The sequence below is a fragment of the Molothrus aeneus genome, chromosome 28 (assembly GCF_037042795.1).
Source record: "Molothrus aeneus isolate 106 chromosome 28, BPBGC_Maene_1.0, whole genome shotgun sequence".
NCBI classification, from domain to species: Eukaryota; Metazoa; Chordata; class Aves; order Passeriformes; family Icteridae; genus Molothrus; species Molothrus aeneus.
In genome coordinates, this window is record NC_089673.1 from 4892434 (window position 1) to 4915301 (window position 22868).

At 55.4% G+C, this 22868-nt stretch overlaps 1 protein-coding gene across 2 annotated transcripts; it reads left to right on the forward strand.

The window, feature by feature from the left end:
• Window positions 1-2268: 2268 nt before the first annotated feature.
• SPOP (speckle type BTB/POZ protein) lies at window positions 2269-22501 on the forward strand. 2 transcript variants are annotated; one of them, XM_066567159.1, is made up of 10 exons: window positions 2277-2554; window positions 8329-8460; window positions 9775-9896; window positions 11100-11251; window positions 11380-11507; window positions 14023-14200; window positions 15367-15422; window positions 16838-16960; window positions 18996-19138; window positions 21399-22501. In XM_066567159.1, the coding sequence occupies exons 2-10, from the start codon at window positions 8383-8385 to the stop codon at window positions 21541-21543; spliced, it is 1125 nt and encodes a 374-aa protein (XP_066423256.1). In that variant the 5' UTR covers window positions 2277-2554; window positions 8329-8382; the 3' UTR covers window positions 21544-22501. The 2 variants fall into 2 exon arrangements, with proteins under 2 accessions (XP_066423257.1, XP_066423256.1); XM_066567160.1 differs by lacking the exons at window positions 18996-19138; window positions 21399-22501 and adding an exon at window positions 18814-18987 and having other exon boundaries at window positions 2269-2554.
• The last annotated feature ends 367 nt before the right edge of the window (window positions 22502-22868 follow it).

Below are 22868 nucleotides of genomic sequence, written 5' to 3' on the forward strand. Positions count from 1 at the left end.
AGCCGTCGGTTTAATCAGCTTCCCGTGGAAATCAAAGGGCGAGGGTGACACCTCCAGACCCGGGGGTACTGCAGCATTTGGTGTCCCTTGTCACAGGGAAATGCCACCTGCCTGCTGCCATCCAGGTGGGAATTGTCCCTAGAGCCGGGAATTCAGAGCTCTCGCTTCACACACACCAAAACCCCCATCCCAATAGCCAAGGTTTAAGCGCCTGGAATTGTTTATTTATCACAGAATCACGTCCCAGGCGGGAAGAAGTGACAATAATTCTCTTCTCCCAGCCACCAAGGGGGGACAGAGCTGAGCCTAAATAACTTTAGCAAAGGGAGGAGAGGTGAAATTCCACCTCCGTTTCCACAGGTGCCCAATTTAATTTTTCACTTCCTGGGAACAAGAGAATTTTGATCAGGAGAACCTGAAAAGGAACTTGAATTCCCCACTGCAGAGTGACACTTGGCCAGTGCCGGATTAAAGTAGAATTTCTGTTTGTTCTGGTTACAGAGAGGCTGCCAGGGAGGAGGGGGGAATCTCTTTGTTGTCTGTGAAACTGGTGCTGTAATTTCCTCTGCCACTCCAGCTCTGAGAGGAGAAACGCACCGCTAAAAATCCGCAGCTTAGGTGGGAATATAAACGGGAATGGAAGAGGGATGAAAGGCGGTTTCCAGGAGAAGTGTGCGGCCAGCACGGGAATGCAAACACCAGCCCTGCACCTCACAGAGCCATTCCTTCATCAGCGAAGCATCACCTGCTGCTCTGTCACCACGGGCAGCACATGGGGACACGAAGGAATGCAGCAGGGTCCGAGGATTGCTCAGAGGAGGATTCGCTTGCCAGGAAAACCTGGGACACTGCAGAGAACAAACATTCCCAATAATCCAGGAGCCAGCTGTGGGTGGACGTGGCAGCCCCTGGCCCAGACCAGCATTTCTCACCTGGCAGAAGGAGAGGGAAGACAAAAATATTTTGCATTTCCCATTTCAATAAGCATGGCTGTGCTGTGGAACCTGAGTAATTCGGTTCTTGGGGTGCTTTGTGTGTAGTGGAATTAATTCACCCTGAGGCTGGAAGTGAGGAGGGGAAGGCTGCTCTGGATAAACTTCTCACAAACTTTCAGGTAATTAAGGACTGGTAACAATGACATCTTTGCTTCACTGGTTACAAACCACTACAAAGTAGCAGAGAAGAGCCATACCAACTAATTAATTGCTTCCTTTGCTTAAAATGTATAAATAAGTTAAAAAGTTTTGTATCAGCATGGGTGTGGAGCAACTTTGTCAGCCACGCACAGCCTGGGCCAAGAAGAAAGCAAGGCCTGACTCGATAACACTGAAAAATGGGTGGAGTCTTATTTTTCATGATATTTTGGGAGGATTTTGGTAACACTTCCTCACAGAGCTATGAGGGGAAACAGCAACCACCATTTCCTTGGGCAGACAGAACCTCATGGAGCCGTGAGGGGAGAGATGGTTCCCGCCATTCCCTCGGCCAGGTGTCCCCTCACGGAGCCGTGAGGGGAGATGGCACCCGCCATTCCCTCAGGCAGGTGTTCCCTCATGGAGCCGTGAGGGGAGAGATGGTTCCCGCCATTCCCTCGGCCAGGTGTCCCCTCATGGAGCTGTGAGGGGAGATGGCACCCGCCATTCCCTCAGACAGGTGTCCCCTCATGGAGCCATGAGGGAAGGAGAGATGGCTCCTGCCATTCCCTCAGGCAGGTGTTCCCTCACAGAGCCGTGAGGGGAGATGGCTCCCGCCATTCCCTGAGGCAGGTGTCTCCTCACTAAGCCGTGAGGAAAAGGGCGATGGCACGCCCAGAAACCTCCCCAAGAACAGCGGAAAGGCGGTGCCGCCTGCGGGGGCCGTGTGTGGCGGACATGTGGGCAGCGAGAGCGCCGCCCTCGCCGACCCCGCGGTGGAAGGGCACTGCGACAGCAGCAGCCGGTGCCGAACGGGAACAGCGGGGCCAGCGAGGCACGGGGCGCACTCTGCGCGGCGCTGCCAGACGAGCGTTCATCAGAGGGGAGCAGAGGCGCAGGGCCGCTGGGACACGCCTGCCACAAAGTGATTTCAGCGTGAAAGCGCAGGAGGGACGGGACCTGCCACAAAGAGGGGTCTCAGACACAGCGCATGCGCAGGAACCGACCCGGCCGCGCGTGCTCGCGGCGGGGGGAGCGGTCTCGCGCGACGGGCGCACGGCTATAAAAGGTGGTGGGCGTGGCCGGCGGCGTCAGTCCCGCAGTGCGCGTGCGCGGCCGTGAGGGGAGCGCAGGGCACCGCCATATCCCGGCCCCCCCCCCGCCGCCCCGGCACCGCGCGCATGCGCGCTGAGCTGCTGCGGGCACCTGCGCAATAGTGATCCCCCGGTCGCGCTCGGCGGAGACCGGCCCGGGAGGACATGCTGCCAAATAGTGATCCCTAGCTGCTGGTGGTCTCCTGAGGGGGCTGCGGGGTCCGGGGCCGTCCCCACACACCGCACCTGCCCGGCCACCGCTCCCCGCCTCCCTCCGGCCTCCCAGCAGCGCCGCACCGCCGGCGGGGCCGCTCCTCGGGCCGCGAGGTGAGAGCGGAGGGGAAGGAGTTGTAAGGGGAGGGGGGGGGGAGAGCGCAGGGCCTGAGGGACGGGGGGGGGGGGCGGGCGGCGGGGAAAAGTTGGGGAAAAACCTGGAGCGGGGATTCCTGGAGATCGCCAGGCTGGGGGACAGGGGCCATGGGGAGCCTGGAGCCGGCTGAGGGAGCACGAGTGGGAAAGAGAGGAGCGGGCCGGAGTGGGAGCGCTGCGATGAGGAGCAGCAGCATCAGCGCTCAGGGGTGACAGGTTGTGGCCTGGCCACGGTGTGAGCCCATCCCCGAGGCAGGAGCCAAGCTGGGATCGCTGGGAATGCGAGCCGGGATCGCGGCTCTGCTCCCCAGTCGAGTGTCGGGCCTGTGGTGCTGTTTGGAGGAAATGGTGCATCATCCTGCAGTGTGGAAAGGGAAATAATTCCCCTTCCCGGGGAGCTGGGGCCATCCTGGAGCGCTGCCGCTGCTGCTGCCGAGCATCGTCCGCATTCCTGGTGCTGCAAAGGGAAAACAGAGCGCCTGGAGTGGGAGATGGGATTGTCTGGGTCTGACAGGAGTTCTTCGAGGGGCAGAAAGATCTCAGGTGTGATGAGATCTGCTGTCAGCTCTCTCCAACTCAGCATGGCTGAATGTGTTCGTGTTGTGGTTCTACAGCATTGTCCTGACATAAGGAAAAGAAACACTTTTCCCTCATTTCCTCTTTTTTCCACTTTGCCTTTAGAGTTCTAAGTGGTGGCTTGTTGTGAAGCCCTGTGAGAGTTTGAGGAATGACACTTATTTATGCTTTATAAATCAGAACTCTAAACCCTGAATTATTTCAGTAAAACATCCGCCTGATTTCTCTTTCAGTGACAGTTTCCAACCAGCTGCCCACAACGACTCGGTGTCATTTTCTCCCTCGTTTTTTGCAATCTGAAGAAAAAAACAGATTGGTTTTTTGGGTTTTTTTTCCCCTCTTTTTGTTACTTTGTTACGGGTGGGGTTGAGCTCAGGACAGCCCAGCAGCAGAATGCCCGGAGGCTGTGATCCTGTCCCTCTATCAGCAGGGGACAGTGGCACGGAACTGTGCCCGTCAAATGGAAACTGCTGCCACATTTGACAGCCTGATTCGCTGGAGTGGAGCTCCTGTTATAAATCCACCCCTTTTCTCCCCAAAATCCCGGGGGTTTGGGCACAAACACAGGTCAGGGAGTGGGGTTAAAGTGAGGGCACCACTGCCAGCCCAGCCCACACCGAAGTGCTTAAAAAACCCATGATTTTTGTGCCATCATTTCTCCAGTTTCCTGCTGGTTTCCTGTGGAGGAGGCACCAGTGCTGCCCATGTCCCTGCTCAAAGTTAAACCAGTTACCTGAGCAGCTCCTGGCCCAGTTTGCACCGGGGTTAATCTGGGAGTGCCCTGAGCCTCTCCTGGCTGGGATTGTTGTGCCTGGCATGTCCCAGCCTGGCTCCTGGCAGTGCCCAGCGGGGTTTGCTGCCCACTCTGCCCACCTGGGACCATCCCATGCCAGGGTGACCCTGCAGGGAGCTGCGAGTGCTGCTGCTCCCCGAGCTGCTGCTGTGCTGGGGCAGCTCCAGGCTGGGAATTGCAGGGGATTCTGTGGGATCCCTGCTCCCCAGCCAGCCCTGCTGCACGGCTCCAGGGTTATGTAAGATCCCTCAGATCCCTCTGGTTCCTCAGCCTCGCTCTGCTGGGCTTTGCTGCTCCTGGCACAAACCTGTCGGGAAATGGAGAAAACCCAAAATAAACAAACGGGGACGGCCAAAACCCTTTTAGTGAGGGAGCTGCTCCTTCGTTCTCAGCCCAGCAGCTGCTGCTGGGAGTCTGTGCTTGGAGTTGGGAGCCCTGGGATGGAAAGGTGTGGCCAGGCCCAGAAACACCTGATGGGGCAGGAGGTGTTTGTGCCCCCGAGGAGGCAGAGGAGCTGCTGGCGTTCAGAGGCTCAGCTGGAAACAGACTGGATTCTTTCTGCTGTTGTTTTTGTGTTTTCGAATGTCCCTGCAGTGCTTGCTGTGGGAGGAAGGATCTGAGTGGTAATTGAGTGTTGAGCTCTTCTCTCTGGTGAGCAGGGACAGCACCCGAGGGCTGTGGCAGGAGGGATTTGGGGTGGATTGTAGGGATTTAGGGTGGATTTTAGGGAAAAGTTCTTCCCCCAGAGGGTGGTGAGGCACTGGAACAGCTCCCCAAGGAATGGACACATTCCCAAGGCTGCCCTGGGATGGGATTTTGGGATGTCCTGTGCAGGGCCAGGAGCTGTGGGTGATCCCTGTGGCCTTTGTGCTGTTCCACAAGAGGTTCTGGAAGTCTCTGTGCTGCTGTGCACGGCTGAGGAGGAGGAGGAGGAGCAGGGATGAGCTGGAACTGGGGGCACTGGCGTTGTCTTGGGGTTTTCCCTCCACGTTTTTAGGGCTGGAAAGGCACCAAAGCACCGGCTGTGGCCAATGCCTGGGGGAATTCTGGGGAATTCCTGGGAGGGAATTCTCTGGCTGCAGGCAGGGCTTGCACTGCTGTGATCCGAGGTGTCGCTGGCCTCGCAGCTCCAGGGAATTTTAGACATCTGTGGAATTTATAAAGTTTATTTTTAGGCATCTGTAGAGTTCATAAAGTCGGGATCATGGCAGGGATTAAACATTCCCATCTGGAAGGTGCTGGTTTGGCCGTGGATGCAGCAGAACCCAGGAGGATCTGCTGATTTTAGAGAAAATAGGGCTGAAATTTTCATATTAAGACCTCAGCTCAGCTTTTCTCCACCTGTGTTACAGATCCTCACGGGAGGTTCTGGTTTAGGGTTTGGAAATGGCTTTGGGCACAAACACAAGGTTGAAGTTGGGCATTTGAAGGTTGGGTCTGGTGTCACACTCGGGCTGTGAATTGAACACAGCAATGCCGGGGCTTTGAAAATTGATCCAACCTGTGATAACAGAAATCATTTCCCAGCAGCAGAGAGCGGCCTTGTGCACACCTGGGACGGAATTAGACACAGCAGAAGTGCAGAGGTTAATCTGAAAATGGGCTCATTTTAGAGATCAGGGGTCTTGTAAGGTCAGTAACACTGGTGAAAGTACTCTGGAGTGCTCAGGGTATCAACATTGAGTTTGATGCCATTCAGGGACATTTTGGGTGGTGTCAGGCAGAGACTTTTCCCCAGGTGAAATCCCTGTCTGGGATTTCAGGGGTGACAGCCCCCCCATGTCCCAGCAGAGCCCTGCCCTTCCACTCCCTGCCCTTTTCCCCTTTTTCCTGGTCCAAAGCCAACCTTCTGCTGTCCTTCCCGAGCCTTTGAAGGGAGCAGGGAGTAAAGGAGCTTTTCCTGCCTCGTCCCTGTTTTCCTGCTCCATGATCCCGTCCTGCTCCCTCTCCCTGCGCTGTTCCCAGGCACTCTTTGATGCTTTGCTGGCCCCAGGAGCAGCCACTCGGCTTTTGAACCCCTCAATTAAAAATCTCCTTCCTTCCCAGCCTCCCCTGAGCTCCCTTTCTGTGGGTAAACCTGGCTGGAAGTGGAAATTCCCAGGAATTTCTGCTGTGTTTCTCAGGAGGGAGTTGATTTATCCTGAGAGGCAGAAAATGACTGATTTTTGGGACAAAAATCTGGTGATTCTGGACTCGGTTCCGGGATTGTTGGTTGGGTTTCTGTGCCCACCTGTGGCAGGTGGGGTCCCAGGATTTCCCTGCTGAAGGCAGAGCTGAGCTGTGGAGCCCGCAGGGGGTTTTGGCAGGCCAGGGTGACAAGGGAACATTTCCTGTGCTTCCCCAGGTGCTCTGGCTCTGCCCTCGGATCCAATGTCTCCATCTGGAAGTGCTTGGGAGTGGGCTGAGAATCGCTCTGCTCTGAGCTGTGATTCCAGCTCTGTCCCGAGCCAGGAGTTTGTTATTTATAGCCAAGGAGTAGCAAACTCTCACTGTACACAGGGGGCCATAAAATAATGTTTTCTGTTTTCTTTCCTGTGTTTTGATATTTCTGCCTGTGCCTGACGTGTGTCCCTGCCTCTCCTGAGCCCTGGGATCTGAATTATTTCCCAAATGTTTCCCTCAGAGCTCTGTGCCTGCCGTGCTTTTCCATCCAGCTCCAGTGCAGAGGTGCCAGCACCGCTGGGGAGGTGGCACCTGGTGACACCTGAGGTGTCCTGAGCAGGCAGACCCAGCCAATGGAGAATTCCATTGTGGCTGCAGGTTTCATTCCCACCTTCTGGCCAGGGGTGTGTGGAGGGCCATGGAATCACTGTTTCAGGGGGTTCCAAAGTTATTTTAAGTTGGTTTTATGTCTTTTTTTTTATGTCTTTTTTTTTTTTTTTAATCCATCCTTTTAACTCTTCTTAAATAGAATTTTTATTTTCAGAGATCAGAATACCTCGTGTGGCAACGAGTCTAAAGGTGTTAGTTACAAACTAAATCACCGAAATTTACTGCAATTTTAACAACAAAATCCAGTTTCACGGCCTGCTCTCATGGTTGATTTATTCATTCCCTGCATTTCCTCCTGCTGAAGCCTTTCCATCCCTGACCATCTTGTAGCTCAGCGTGCAGACAGGTGGCCAATCCCAAAAATCCCAAAATCCCTGCCTGCCTTCCCTGGCTGCTGCTCCTGCTGGAGGGATCCTTGGCCCCGTTGTGTGTGAGGTGCTGCAGGACACAAAGCCGTGAGCAGAAGGCTCAGCCAGGCTCTTCCCTGTGCCAAACCCCTCCATCCTGGCCTCCAGGCTGCCCTTTGGGCTGCTTTGTGTTTGCTGGAAACCTTTCAATGGAGCCTTCCAGTGTAACATCACGTTGTGAAGGTGTTTAGAGAGGAATTTGTGTCCTGGGAGGTTGAACCCCTGGGGCTGGTTTGATTTGTCCTCAGTTCTGATGGGGGCAGCCTCTCTGTGCCCCCAGGTGCAGCTGAGCCCCCATTTCTGTGCTGGGTGTTGATTTTGGTGGCTCATCTCTGTCTCTGTCTCTGTCTCTGTCTCTGTTTCCCCCAGGTGAAGTTCAGCTCCCATTCCCATTCTGGTTGCTGATTTTGGTGGCTCATCTCTGTCTCTCTCTCCTCTCTGTTTCCCCCATGTGGAGTTCAGCTCCCATTCCCATTCTGGTTGCTGATTTTGTTAGTTCCTCTCTCCCCCCAGGGAGACCCTCCCAGTTTAGCTCCCATTCTCACACTGATTTCTGGGGTTCCTCTCCCCCAAGTGCAGCTGAGCTCCAATTCCCACACTGATTTCTGGGGTTCCTCTCCCCACCAGGTGAATTTCTGCCCTATTTCCATGCTGGCTGCTGATTTCTATGGTTCCTTTCCCCCCTAGGTGAAGTCCAGCCCCATTCCCACACTGATTTCTATGGTTCCTCTCCCCCAGGTGCAACTGAGCTACGTTTCCATGCTGGTTGATGATTATGGTGGTTCTCTCTCTCCCAGGTGAAGTCCAGCCCCATTCCCATGCGGATTTCTATGGTCCCTCTCTTTCCCCAGGTGCAGCTGAGCTCCATTTCCATGCTGGTTGCTGATTTCTATTATTCCTTTCCCCCCCAGGTGAAGTCCAGCCCCATTCCCACGCTGATTTTGGTGTTCCTGTCTTTCCCCAGGTGAAGTCCAGCCCCATTCCCATGCTGATTTCCGTGGTTCCTCTCTTTCCCCAGGTGCAGCTGAGCTCCGTTTCCATGTTTGTTCCTGATTTCTATGATTCCTTTTCCCCCCAGGTGAAGTCCAGCCCCATTCCCACGCTGATTTCTGTGGTTCCTCTCTCTCCCAGGTGAAGTCCAGCCCCATTCCCACGCTGATTTTGGTGTTCCTGTCTTTCCCCAGGTGCCCCTGAGCTCCGTTCCCCGTGCCTGTGCCCTGCCCGATTCCAAGCTGGCGATGTCCAGGGTGCCGAGTCCCCCCCCTCCGGCAGAGATGTCCAGCGGGCCCGTGGCCGAGAGCTGGTGCTACACACAGGTCAGCTGGCATGGCACGGCATGGCACGGCATGGCAGGGCATGATATGGCACGGCATGGCATGGCATGGCTGTGTTCCTGGGCTTTGGGGGGCTGTGGGGCCTGCTGGGTGTGCAGTTACACACAGGGAGTTACACACAGGGAGTTACACACACTGCAGTTACACACAGGGCATTTAACACACTGCAGTTACACACAGGGAGTTACACACTGCAGTTACACACAGGTCAGCTGCCCTGGGCTGCATTCCTGGGCTTTGGGAGGCTGTGGGGCCTGCTGGGTGTGCAGTTACACACAGGGAGTTACACACAGGGCATTTAACACACTGCAGTTACACACAGGGAGTTACACACTGCAGTTACACACAGGTCAGCTGCCCTGGGCTGCATTCCTGAGCTGTGTTCCTGGGCTTTGGGGGGCTGTGGGGCCTGCTGGGTGTGCAGGTACACACAGGGAGTTACACACACTGCAGTTACACACAGGGAGTTACACACAGGGAGTTACACACACTGCAGTTACACACAGGGAGTTACACACAGAGTTACACACTGCAGTTACACACAGGGAGTTACACACAGAGTTGCACACTGCAGGTATACACAGGGAGTTGCACACACTGCAGTTACACACAGGGAGTTACACACAGAGTTGCACACTGCAGGTATACACAGGGAGTTGCACACACTGCAGTTACACACACGGAGTTACACACACTGCATTTACACACAGGGCATCTACACAAGGGAGTTGCACACTAGTTACACGCAACAACCACACACAGCAGTTATACTCAGCAATCACACACTGCAGTTACACACAGGGCATTTACGTGGTGGAGTTACACACTGAAGTTACACTCATCAATCACACTCTGCAGTTACACACAGAGCAGTCCCAGCAGTTGCACACAGGGCAGTTCCACAGCAATCCCAGCAGCTCCACAGCAGCTGCACAGCAGTTACACAGCAGTTGCACAGCAATCCCAGCAGTTGCACAGCAGTTGCACAGCAATCCCAGCAGTTGCACAGCAGCTGCACAGCAGCTCCACAGCAGCTCCACAGCAGTTGCACAGCAGTTCCACAGCAATCCCAGCAGCTCCACAGCAGCTGCACAGCAGTTACACAGCAGTTGCACAGCTGTTCCACCAGCCCCACGCTGCAGCTGTCACACAGGAGCAGCCGATGCTCCCCGTGCCCTGCAGGAGCCCCTGGAGCCATTCCTGCAATTCCAGGTCCCCCACCCAGAGCTGGGGGGCTGCACCTTGTCCCTGTGGGATGGGCAGGGCTGACCCAAAGCTCCTGTTGTCTCCATCCAGATCAAGGTGGTGAAGTTCTCCTACATGTGGACCATCAACAACTTCAGCTTCTGCCGGGAGGAGATGGGGGAGGTCATCAAGAGCTCGACCTTTTCCTCTGGAGCCAACGACAAACTCAAGTGGTGAGGCCCAGGGAGAGGGGTTCATCCCAGCTGGGCTGGGCTTTGGGCAGTCCATGGGAGCATCATAATCCTGAGCATGAGAGCCCCGATGGCTCAGCAGTGTTTGCACACAAACCAATATTTACCCTCAAAACAGATTTCTGTGGCGAGCCCAGGTGAGGCTGCACAGCCCAAATCACCCTCCCAGTTCCAGCCCCTCATACTCCATGGGGTTCCAAAGTGAATTTCTCCTGCTGTGAATTCCCTTTCTGTGAGTGGCAGCTTTTTGTGGCCGTGGAGGACACAGGGATGAGGCAAGTGCCAATGTCCTCTCATTGCTGCTGCCTCTTCAGGGTGACCTCATTTGGAGCCTTTCCCTTTCCTCTAAACCTTCCTTCCCTGAGGCCTCAATCATTTCCAGTAACTCAGAGTGGACTTTGCTCAGAGCCTGTGTCTGCTCTGAGCCGTGTCCTGGTGCATCCATGGGCTCTGATTCCTGGTTTTATCCGGCTGTGGAGTGGTTCACAATTTTCCTTTTCAGTCCCACTGGGGGGAAAGCAGCCCCTGGATGAATTGTATCCATGGGATACAGTGTGAGTTCCCTCCTTCGGGTGGCAGAGCTGTGCTTGCCTTGGCCTGCCTTTGTTCCTGTCACCTTTGTCCCCTCTGCTCTCAGCCCTCCCTGGAACATCTGGATCTGTGGATTTGGTCCCTGTGTGTGGGAGCTGTTCATTATCTCTCTGCTTTTTGTTCTTGGTGGATTCTGTGTCATGTTTCAGGTCATGGAAGAGCCTCTTCCTGCCTTTTCTTCACACAGGAGGAGTTTTTCCTTTTAACCCTGGTAGTTTTTTTGTTGAAGAACCACCAGCCTTCCAGAAATCCCTTGTTCCTTGCAGTTGCCTCCTGTGGCATTTTATCAACCATTTCTCTGTATTTGTTGCACTTCCTCAAGCCCGTTGCCTCCATTTTATTTATTTCACTTTCCTTATGTGAGGCTTGGTACCCAGGGGGCTTCTCAGCGATTCCAGCCCTTTTCCCTGCTCTTTTCCTTAGGGATTTGGTGGGCTGCCCATAATTCCTGGGTGTTTTTCTCAGCTGTACCCCAGCTCTGCTCCTTTCAGCCCCCGTGTTCCCCTGGGGCCCTTGTTTGCTGTGCAAATCCCACAGTGCCCTTCCTTTGGAGGCATCCCTGACCTGCTGCCATTCCCAACCCCCCTTTTCCAGGTGTTTACGTGTGAACCCCAAGGGTCTGGACGAGGAGAGCAAGGATTACCTGTCCCTGTACCTGCTGCTGGTGAGCTGCCCCAAGAGCGAGGTCAGGGCCAAGTTCAAATTCTCCATCCTCAATGCCAAGGGAGAGGAGACCAAGGCCATGGGTGAGTGGGACCCCCCTAGGATGGGTGAGACCTCCCCTAGGATGGGTGAGACCCCTCCTGGGGTGAGCTGGGCCAGGCTTTGGGCTTTGCTGTGCCCCTGGCCCAGGTTAAGCCAGGCCTATCCACAGAGAGCCAGCGCGCCTATCGCTTCGTGCAAGGCAAGGACTGGGGCTTCAAGAAGTTCATCAGGAGAGATTTCCTGCTGGACGAGGCCAACGGGCTCCTGCCAGATGACAAACTGACCCTGTTCTGTGAGGTGAGCCCTGCTCCAGCCCCACACAGCTCCTGAGCCCCACACAGCTCCTGAGCCCTGCTGCAGCCCCACACAGCTCCTGAGCCCCACACAGCTCCTGAGCCCTGCTCCAGCCCCACACAGCTCCTGAGCCCTGCTGCAGCCCCACACAGCTCCTGAGCCCTGCTGCAGCCCCACACAGCTCCTGAGCCCCACACAGCTCCTCAGCCCTGCTCCAGCCCCACACAGCTCCTGAGCCCTGCTCCAGGCCCACACAGCTCCCCCAGCCCCACACATCTCCCTGACCCCTACTCCAGCCCCACACAGCTCCTGAGCCCTGCTCCAGCCCCACACAGCTCCCCCAGCCCCACACAGCTCCTGAGCCCTGCTCCAGCCCCACACAGCTCCTGAGCCCTGCTCCAGCCCCACACAGCTCCTGAGCCCCACACAGCTCCTCAGCCCTGCTCCAGCCCCACACAGCTCCTCAGCCCCACAGAGCTCCCCAGCCCAGGCAGGGCTGGCCTCATCTCCTCTCCCAGGTCAGGATCACTGCTGCCTGTTCTGTCCCTGGCATTCTCTGCTCTGGCTGTGCCTTTTTCCCCTCCTGGTTCATCCCTCTGCCTTTTGGCTTTTCCCTGGAATGATGGTGGGAATTGGGCAGGTTTGAGGATCATTTCCTGGTGCTTTGCTGTTCCCATCCCTCTGTTTGTGCTCCTTGATTTGGGGCTTGCTTGGGATAATCACAGCCTGGATCTGCACTGGGAACTGCCCTGCTCAATAAAAGAGAGCTTCTCTTTATTTCCTTCAATGTGTCTGCACAGCCAGCAAGGAGAAAAATGTGAGAAAAAGGGGATTTTGCAGTAATCACCATTTTCTGGTCATTGTGTTTGTGTTTTTCTACAACATCATTATTATTTCACTTGTGCTATTCCAGGCGAAGATGCAGCCAGTTATTTCCAAACCCAGAGATTTAGGTTGAAAAACCTTAATGAGCAAATAGAAACTCTAATTTAGTGTCTTCAGAGCTTCTTCTGCTCACTCCCATTGTCTTTTTAACTGCAAACCCCCTCCTGGAGCTGGTATTTTTTTCACCAGAAGAGAGCAGAACAAGTTGTTCTCTCCTTGCATCTCCTGCACTTTTTTTTTCTGGGAGTCTTTTCTTTTGCTGTGTTTTCAGGAATAAAAGAAGGGCTTCAAAGTCCTTTGACAGCTGGGATTTTTGGGAGGGTTTTGGGTTGTTTTTGGGGTGGTTTTTTTTTCAGGTTTTGGCCATCATAATCATGCACATGTTTAAATGAACAAACACCTCAAGGATGTTTGATCAGCAGCACAAATTCCTAGGGATGGAGGGAGCCCTTCCTTGAGCACAAAATGGGAGGAGAAAGGAGAGCCTGGCATGGCAGAAACAAATCCTCATCTAGTTTGGCATCCAAGGCTAGGATCCTTTTCCCTTTCCCTTTCCTTTTCCCTTTCCTTTTCCCTTTCCTTTTCCCTTTCCTTTTCCCTTTCCTTTTCCCTTTCCTTGTCCCTTTCCTTGTCCCTTTCCTTGTCCCTTTCCTTGTCCCTTTCCTTGTCCCTTTCTTTTTCCCTTTCCTTTTCCTTTTTCCTTTCCTTTTTCCTTTCCTTTTTCCTTTCCTTTTTCCTTTCCTTTTTCCTTTCCTTTTTCCTTTCCTTTTTCCTTTCCTTTTCCTTTTTCCTTTCCTTTTTCCTTTTTCCTTTTCCCTTTCCTTTTCCTTCACTTCCAGCTTCCCTGGCTGCCCTTGCTCTCCCTTGGCCACTGGTCCTGAACAGAACTGGAATTTACCTTGGGCTGGACAGCAAATCCAGGGAATGGCCTCCCCTCTGCTTCCCCTCCATCACTCCTGATTGCAGCAGGGCACAATTAAGCAGAGCTTTGCTAATTGGCCTCTGCTGCAGCTGTGATTTACCTGGCTTTAACCACGGGGCTGCACAGGCTCCCAATGGGGCCCTTCTGGAGGAGATTCCTCACCTTGGAGCAGGGATTGGGAATTGCCTCCTCCACATCTCCCTCACTGTCTGACAGAACCTGGGATTTGTTGGGCTCGGTCTGGAGTGGGGTTTAGTTGTGCTGTGGAATATTTAAACTCTCCTGGAAGGAGAAGCAGGAGGGCACTGAGGGGTCAGTCCCTGCCCTGTGGGGTCCGTGCTGGGCTCTGGGAGCTCTGTGTGTCCCTCATCTCCCCTGGAGTGGTGGCTCTTGCATTATTGATTGGGGAGTTTCACGAGGATGGAAGGAGAAACTGGGTCAGGTGTGGTGTCTGGAAAAAATCAGGAAAGAGCAAAAATCCGGTTCCGCTTCCTTCAGAAACCTTCTCATGGATTGCATGGAGGTGCTGTCAGTGTGGGGCTGGGAGGGAGCACTGCTTGTGGGGTTTGGGGTTTGGGGTGGACACCCCGGTGCAGGGATCTCTGCAGAGGATCCTTTAGGAGTGGGCAGTTTTCAGTCCCCCGGGCTGTGGGTGTGCCCTGGGAGCAGAGGCTCCGCAGGGCCGGGGCAGTGCAGTGTCCCTGTCCCCAGGTGAGCGTGGTGCAGGACTCGGTGAACATCTCGGGCCAGAACACCATGAACATGGTCAAGGTGCCCGAGTGCCGCCTGGCCGACGAGCTGGGCGGGCTCTGGGAGAACTCGCGCTTCACCGACTGCTGCCTCTGCGTGGCCGGCCAGGAGTTCAAGGGCCACAAAGCCATCCTGGCAGGTGGGACTGCCCGGGGGCGCGGAGGGGATGGGGGGGAGTGGTTTGGGATGGAGGGAGTGGTTTGGGATGGGAGGAATGGTTTGGGATGGAGGGAATGGGGGGAGTGGTTTGGGATGGGAGGGAATGGTTTGGGATGGAGGGAATGGGGGGAGTGGTTTGGGATGGAGGGAATGGTTTGGGATAGAGGGAATAGGGGGGAATGATTTGGGATGGAAGGAATGGTTTGGGATAGAGGGAATAGGGGGGAATGGTTTGGGATGGAAGGAATGGTTTGGGATAGAGGGAATGGGGGGAGTGGTTTGAGATGGAGGGAATGGTTTGGGATGAAGGGAATGGGAGGAGTGGTTTGGGATGGAGGGAATGGTTTGGGATGGAAGGAATGGTTTGGGATAGAGGGAATGGGGGGAGTGGTTTGAGGTGGAGGGAATGGTTTGGGATGAAGGGAATGGGAGGGAATGGTTTGGGATGGAGGGAATGGAGGGAGTGGTTTGGGATGGAGGGAATGGAGGGAGTGGTTTGAGATGGAGGGAATGATTTTGAATGGAGGGACTGGGAGTGGTTTGGGATAGGAGAGAGTGGGGGGAATGGTTTGGGATGGAGGGAATGGGAGGGAATGGTTTGGGATGGAGGGAATGGGAGGAGCAGTTTGGGATGGAGGGAATGGTTTGGGATGGAGGGAATGGGAGTGGTTTGGAATAGGAGAGAATGGGGGGAATGGTTTGGGAGGGAGGGAATGGTTTGGGATAAAGGGAATGTGAAGAAATGGTTTGAGATGGAGGGAATGGTTTAGGATGGAGGGATTGGGGGTATGGAGGGAATGGGGGGGAGTGCTTTGGGATGGAGGGATTGATTTGGGATGGAGGTAGTGGTTTGGGATGGAGGGAATGGGAGGGAATGGTTTGAGAGGGAGGGAATGGTTTGAGATGGAGGGAGCTCAGAGCTCATCCATGGCAGGGACACCTTCCACAATCCCAGGGTGCTCCCAGCCCCGTCCAGCCAGGCCTGGGCCACTTGCAGGGATGCAGGGGCAGGCACAGCTGCTCTGGGAATGCCATCGCCCCAGGCAGTGCCTGGTGGGAAGGGCTGGGGGCTGGGGAGGTGCTGCAGGGGCAGCCAGCCCTTCCCAGGGGACGCAGCATTCCCAGAGTGCCCCATTCCCCCCACAGCGCGCTCCCCGGTGTTCAGCGCCATGTTCGAGCACGAGATGGAGGAGAGCAAAAAGGTGAGAGCAGGACAGGAGCACCCAGCAGGGAAAGGTCCTGCTCAGGGGAGGATGGGACACCCAGCAGGGAAAGGTCCTGCTCAGGGGAGGAGCACCCAGCAGGGAAAGGTCCTGCTCAGGGGAGGATGGGACACCCAGCAGGGAAAGGTCCTGCTCAGGGGAGGAGCACCCAGCAGGGAAAGGTCCTGCTCAGGGAGGATGGGACACCCAGCAGGGAAAGGTCCTGCTCAGGGCAGGAGCACCCAGCAGGGAAAGGTCCTGCTCAGGGAGGATGGGACACCCAGCAGGGAAAGGTCCTGCTCAGGGGAGGATGGGACACCCAGCAGGGAAAGGTCCTGCTCAGGGGAGGAACACCCAGCAGGGAAAGGTCCTGCTCAGGGAGGATGGGACACCCAGCAGGGAAAGGTCCTGCTCAGGGGAGGGAGGAGCACCCAGCAGGGAAAGGTCCTGCTCAGGGGAGGGAGGAGCACCCAGCAGGGAAAGGTCCTGCTCAGGGGAGGAACACCCAGCAGGGAAAGGTCCTGCTCAGGGGAGGAAGGGACACCCAGCAGGGAAAGGTCCTGCTCAGGGGAGGGAGGAGCACCCAGCAGGGAAAGGTCCTGCTCAGGGAGGATGGGACACCCAGCAGGGAAAGGTCCTGCTCAGGGAGGATGGGACACCCAGCAGGGAAAGGTCCTGCTCAGGGGAGGATGGGACACCCAGCAGGGAAAGGTCCTGCTCAGGGCAGGAGCACCCAGCAGGGAAAGGTCCTGCTCAGGGGAGGGAGGAGCACCCAGCAGGGAAAGGTCCTGCTCAGGGAGGATGGGACACCCAGCAGGGAAAGGTCCTGCTCAGGGGAGGATGGGACACCCAGCAGGGAAAGGTCCTGCTCAGGGAGGATGGGACACCCAGCAGGGAAAGGTCCTGCTCAGGGAGGATGGGACACCCAGCAGGGAAAGGTCCTGCTCAGATGTTCCCTGCTGGGATCCCCCTCTGGCACCTGCAGCTGCTCCTCTCACACAGGAACACCTCTGCTCCTGAAGGGAGCAGGGAAAGAGGGGTCTGGGATCAGCTGTCCCTTTGTTCCCTTGGGAAGGAGGCTGGGGGGGACAGGGAGAAGTGGAGAATGTGGGATACAGCTTGGAGTTGTTCTTACTCCATCCACATATTTCCTTTTCCCCCCCTCCTTTTCTCCCCCTCCTTTTTCCCCCCTCCTTTTTCCCCCCTCCTTTTCCCCCCTCCTTTTCACCCCCCTCCTTTTTCCCCCCTCCTTTTCCCCCCCTCCTTTCCCCCCATCCTTTCCCCCCTTTTTTTCCCCTTCTCTCTCAAGTCCAACTCCTTGTAAGCGATTTCCCTCTGGCACTGGAGGGTTTCGGGGCAGGAGCAGCCCTGGAGCCCCCTGGCAGACCCCAAAAATCTCCTTTTTCCCTTTGCAGAACCGGGTTGAGATCAACGACGTGGAGCCCGAGGTGTTCAAGGAAATGATGTGTTTCATTTACACCGGGAAGGCCCCAAACCTGGACAAGATGGCTGATGATCTCCTGGCAGCTGCTGACAAGGTGAACTGGGCATTTGTGGGTGCTGGGGGAGCTGGAATACCGTGGGATTGCCTTTCCACAGAGCCCTGGCATGGGCAAATTCCATGGAATTGAGGCTTCCAGGGAAACCTGGAGACACCCCTGGACCAGCAGACTGACAGAGAGCACACCTGGAGCTGCACAGGCCCTTCAGGGATTTCTGTCTCCACTGCTCATTTTTAAGCATTTTTGAAGCTTCCAGAGGACTCTGCTGCAGATCTTCCCATTAAACAATCAGGAATTTTTGCTCTACTGCTCATTTTTAAGGAATTTTTTTTGGAGCTCCCAGAAGAGCCTGTTCAGCATGATCCGAGCTGGGCTGAGGAGACAATTACAGAGCAGACCCAGGGATGTTTTTCCATGTGGTTATTCCCAAATCCCCGGAGCAGTGCAGAGTCTGGACAAACAGTTCTCCTCCTGCCCTGCCTCCTGTCAGCCCTGAGGCTCTGGAAATCCAGGAGTGGGAAATGCTGTTGGTTTTCCTGCTGCACTGCCAGTCCCTGCTGCTCCTGGGAGCTGCTGGGCTTCCCTGGGGCTCTGCTGGAATTCCTGGGGCTCTGCTGGAATTCCTGGGGCTCTGCTGGAATTCCTGGGGCTCTTCCCCTCCCCTTTGCAGCCCCAGAGATGGGAGTGAGAGCTCTGTTAACCCCTGAAAATCCATCATTTACAACCCAAACTATTCCCTTTTTCTTTTTTTTTTTTTTTTTCCTTTAGAAGTGACTCAGTGCTAGGGAAAGATCCAATCTGGAGCCTGAATCCTGGGATTTTCCCTGCTCCTGGAATCCTGGGATTCTCCTGGGCTGGGGGCTTTGGGCTGGGGGTTCTTTGTGCCCCTTTTGTGTCCCTGAGCTCCATCCCAGGCTGAATCAGGGGGAAAAGCTCTGTTCCAGCTGGGATTGAGGTGGGAATCAGAGCCAGGAGATTCCACACAACCATCCCCACGTTTATCCAATATTCTGAGCTATTGACTGGAGGAGCAGCACTTAGGGCAGGGAGAGCTTTAATTCTGACTTTCCTGCCTTTTAACACAGCTTTGCTTTCCCTTTCCAGCTCATTGTGTGCCTTAAAAGCAGGAATAAAAAACTCCTCCATGAAAACACAAAAAGCATCCAATATTTACCCCGGGGACTGAAGCAGCTCCCTCAGAGCTCTGCTGTCTCTTAGGAAAAAGCTGTAATTAGCCCAAAACCAACCAAAATTCAACTCCAGGAGCTCCCAGTGCAGGAGGCTGGGGGGAGTTGAGGTGGAATTAAAAAAAAGGAGGAAGGGGAAATGTTGCTGCTGAGAGCCCACAGTGGCCACTCGGGGCCAACAATGTAATTAAAAATGAGTTATTTGTAGCAAAAATTAAACTAAAAAGTGGATACATGGAGGAGAATGTTCCATCTGCAGCAGGAGAGTGCCCAGCTTTATTTGTTACATTTGGAGGCTCTGACAGGCAATTATCCAAACTCATGGCTGGCCCCATAAACTGCTTTATTTATTGAGACAGATTAGCAAAGAAATTTGATTTGCCCTCTCAATTTGCCAGAGAAAACTCCGAGTGCTCTGCCTCTGTTATCAGCCAGGCTTGAGGGAAAATGGGGTTCAAGAGCTGGAATTCTGCATTTAAATCCAATCTTGACAGGGGGGAAATCTCAGTCAGAACCTAAAATCAATTAATCAATAAATCAATTTATAGTGATGGGGCTGATCCCATGGCAAAGATCCCACAAATGGATCCCAGCTCAGGGCACAGAGCGTTCCTGGGTGGAAACCTGAGGTGGAGGAGCACAGCTGGAGGGTTCCCACCCCCTCAGGTGTTCCCTGCTGTAATTCCATGGTTTTGTCCCCAGTATGCCCTGGAGAGGCTGAAGGTGATGTGTGAGGGTTCCTGGGCAGTACCTGAGGGTAATTTTGGGTGTAATTCCATGGTTTTGTCCCCAGTATGCCCTGGAGAGGCTGAAGGTGATGTGTGAGGGTTCCTGGGCAGTACCTGAGGGTAATTTTGGGTGTAATTCCATGGTTTTGTCCCCAGTATGCCCTGGAGAGGCTGAAGGTGATGTGTGAGGATGCTCTCTGCAGTAACCTGTCCGTGGAGAATGCAGCTGAGATCCTGATCCTGGCTGACCTGCACAGCGCAGACCAGCTCAAAACCCAGGCCGTGGACTTCATTAATTAGTGAGTAATTGCTCCAGGATGGACAAACCCTTCCCCTTTCCCCCTTCCCCTTTCCCCCTTCCCCTTTCCCCTTCCCCTTTCCCCCTTCCCCTTTCCCCCTTCCCCTTTCCCCCTTCCCCTTTCCCCCTTCCCCTTTCCCCCTTCCCCTTTCCCCCTTCCCCTTTCCCCCTCCCTTTTCCCCCTTCCCCTTTCCCCCTTCCCCTTTCCCCCTTCCCCTTTCCCCCTTCCCCTTTCCCCCTTCCCTTTTCCCCCTTCCCCCTTCCCCCTTCCCCCTTCCCCCTTCCCCTTTCCCCCTTCCCCTTTCCCCCTTCCCCTTTCCCCCTTCCCCTTTCCCCCTTCCCCTTTCCCCTTTCCCCTTTCCCCCTTCCCCTTTCCCCCTTCCCCTTTCCCCCTTCCCCTTTCCCCCCTTCCCTTTCCCCCCTTCCCTTTCCCCCTTCCCCTTTCCCCCTTCCCCTTTCCCCCTTCCCCTTTTGCCCCTTCCCCTTTTGCCCCTTCCCCTTTTGCCCCTTCCCCTTTTGCCCCTTCCCCTTTTGCCCCTTCCCCTTTCCCCCTTCCCTTTCCCCCCTTCCCTTTTCCCCCTTCCCTTTCTTCTCCCATTGCTCACTCCAAACCAAGGCTGGGCTCCCTCCCACCCCCAGGATTCCAGGATTTGTTTTTAGCTGTTCCTGGCCTGTGCAGGGAAGGTTCTGCTCTGTCATTTTTGAGCTCCCTCCCTGTGTTCCATGGTTTATGCAGCATTCCACTCATGGAATTGCCCCAAACCCAGGCCAGTCCTGTCCCCTGGGGTTGTCCAGAGTGGGAACAGCCTGGGAGCTGCTCTGGAGCTTGCTGGGGTCACCAGAAGGTGCAGGCAGGGCAGGATCAGGGAGTTCTGATCCTGGAATTGTCCTGGCTGGGAGCAGCCTGGGACAGCAGGAGCCACCCCTGCCCATGGAGCTGGATGAGCTTTAAGGTCCTTCCACCCCAAAGCATTCCATGATTTGATGCTGAGGGATTGATTCCAGCTCTCAATCCAGCAGCAGATGGAAAATCCCTGCCAAGCTTTAATAAATGGAACATTTCTGTCACTCGGTGCACTTCTTCCAGTGCTTTTTATATCGATTTAAACCATTCCTGTGCCCAGAGCTGGCCTTGGGGTGAGCTCTGTGTTCTGCCATCCCACCTGGAGTCTGCTGCAGCTTTTCCTCCTGAGCTCCCAGCCTGAAATGGGGCCAAACCCCTCAGACACCTGAGAGAGCCCAGGAGGAGGAAACGCCCGGGTTCCTCAGGGCCCTGGGAAGAGCCTGGAGGGTGGCTCCTGTTAACCTGGTCCCTAATCCCAGTTTGTTCCCTGTTATTCTGGTCCCTAATCCCAGTTTGTTCCCTGTTATTCCAGTCCCTGATCCTGGTCTGCTTCTGGTTATTCCATTCCCAATTATCCCAGCCCCCATTCCCAGTTTGCTCCCAGTTGCCCCAGTCTCCATTCCCAGTTATCCCAGTCCCATTCCCAGTTTGCTCCCAGTTACCCCAGTCCCCATTCCCAGTTGCCCCAGTCCCATTCCCAGATACCTCAGTCCCCATTCCCAGTTTGCTCCCAGTTACTCCAGTCTCCATTCCCAGTGATCCCAGTCCCATTCCCAGTTGCCCCAATCCCCATTCCCAGTTACCCCAGTCCCCATTCCCAGTTGCCCCAGTCCCATTCCCAGTTGCCCCAGTCCCATTCCCAGTTACCCCAGTCCCATTCCCAGTTACCCCAGTCCCCATTCCCAGTTGCCCCAGTCCCATTCCCAGTTACCCCAGTCCCATTCCCAGTTACCCCAGTCCCCATTCCCAGTTGCCCCAGTCCCATTCCCAGTTGCCCCAGTCCCATTCCCAGTTACCCCAGTCCCCATTCCCAGTCCCATTCCCAGTGACCCCAGTCCCATTCCCAGTGACCCCAGTCCCATTCCCAGTTACCCCAGTCCCCATTCCCAGTCCCATTCCCAGTGACCCCAGTCCCATTCCCAGTGACCCCAGTCCCATTCCCAGTTACTCCAGTCCCCATTCCCAGTGACCCCAGTCCCATTCCCAGTTGCCCAGTCCCATTCCCAGTCCCCATTCCCAGTGACCCCAGTCCCCATTCCCAGTGACCCCAGTCCCATTCCCAGTCCCCATTCCCAGTGACCCCAGTCCCATTCCCAGTGACCCCAGTCCCATTCCCAGTCCCCATTCCCAGTGACCCCAGTCCCATTCCCAGTTGCCCCGGTGGCTCAGCCCGCCCCGTGTGTGTTGTTGTTTGCAGCCACGCCTCGGACGTGATGGAGACGTCGGGCTGGAAGTCCATGGTGGTGTCCCACCCCCACCTGGTGGCCGAGGCCTATCGCTCGCTGGCCTCGGCGCAGTGCCCGTTCCTGGGCCCGCCCCGCAAGCGGCTGAAGCAATCCTAAACCCGCGCGCCCTCATCCCGAGCTTTTCTGGAAGCGGCCCCAGCTGCTGCTGCCGCTGCTGCCCAGCCCTTGACCACCGGGGAGCCGGCGAGGCCCGCGGAGCTTGGACTCTGTTGCTGGGGGGAAGAGGCTGCTCCGTGCGACATCCAGACTTTGTCCAACAGCACCGAGAAACTTTGGGAAAAGGGGGGAGGGTGGGCTCTGGGGCTGTTCCTGCGATTCCCTGTGTCTGTGTGTTCCCTTGCACCCGCCTGAGGCCCTCCAGGATGCGGCTGTGCCCCCGGGACCCCCGGCCCGGGGCTCTGTGTGTGTGGGATGCCCGGGGCAGAGGACTCTGCTCGCTTGGGAGAGTGAAGGCACAAGTTCCACCCAGGTTTTTGGGGAGGAAACCTCCAGGAGGATTCATGGCAAACGTTCCCAAAGTCCCGGCGGCCGAGCTGAGCTGGACCTGCGCGCGCCCCGCTGCCCTCGGCCAGGAGATGAATTTGCTGTTTTAGCACTTGTGTGTCCACTGCAAACAGAAAAAAAAAAATGGTTCAAAAGCCCCTTTTTCTATGAAATGTCAGCTCGGAGCACGAGGGGCGGTGAAGGCTGTGCTGGGAGAGGACTGCAGACCCCTCGAGCCGAGAGCAGCACCGACGGTTTCTGTTTTAAACATTGCGGGAAATGCTCTGGGGCGTTTCCCCTGCTTTATTTCCCCTTTTCCTCCCTCTTTTTTTAACAAAAGAAAAAAAAACCAAACCCCAACCCCCCCCCAGGATGAATTTCACTCTTGCTGACGGCTGCGTGCGACGTCCCTGAGTTGCTCCGTGATTCTTACACTGTTTGTACCTGGTCTGGCTGTCTGGGGCCAGCCCTGTCCCTTTCTATTTAGTCACTTCTTACAGCAGAGATGTTTCAATAGCTGGGAACTCTTTTTGTTTTTCTTTTGGAAAATATAAATAATTCCTATTTTGTACCCTGTGGTATCTCTGGCCTTTTCTTTTCGTTGTTATTTTTTTGAATTCTGTTCTGGTTTTAAGCTTCCTTCTCCTCACTCTGCCGTGTCCTGCTGGCGCCCTGAGTCTGCCTGGAAGCCAGGGAGGGTTTTTAGGAATGTTGCACAGGGAATTTCAATACAAATCTGTTCTTTCTCCCTGCAGGTGAGACCAAAATTCCACAGTTTTTAATGATTCCTGCAGGACTCCAGCCCTGGGTCCTTCCCTTCACCTGCGCCTGTTGGGAGGTGAGGAGGGAGAGCAGGACAATCCTGGTGGGATTCAGGAAATGTTGGGATGAGCCCCAAATCCCCTGGGAGCAGTTCCAGGGGGATCTGAGCAGGGGAT

Bases quoted from the DNA above. Each gene is read 5' to 3' on its own strand.
- SPOP (XM_066567159.1), top strand. From the start codon at position 8,383: ATGTCCAGGGTGCCGAGTCCCCCCCCTCCGGCAGAGATGTCCAGCGGG. The intron at 9,897-11,099 runs GTGAGGCCCAGG...CCCCTTTTCCAG, and splicing joins GCCAACGACAAACTCAAGTG to GTGTTTACGTGTGAACCCCA. The intron at 11,508-14,022 runs GTGAGCCCTGCT...CCCTGTCCCCAG, and splicing joins AACTGACCCTGTTCTGTGAG to GTGAGCGTGGTGCAGGACTC.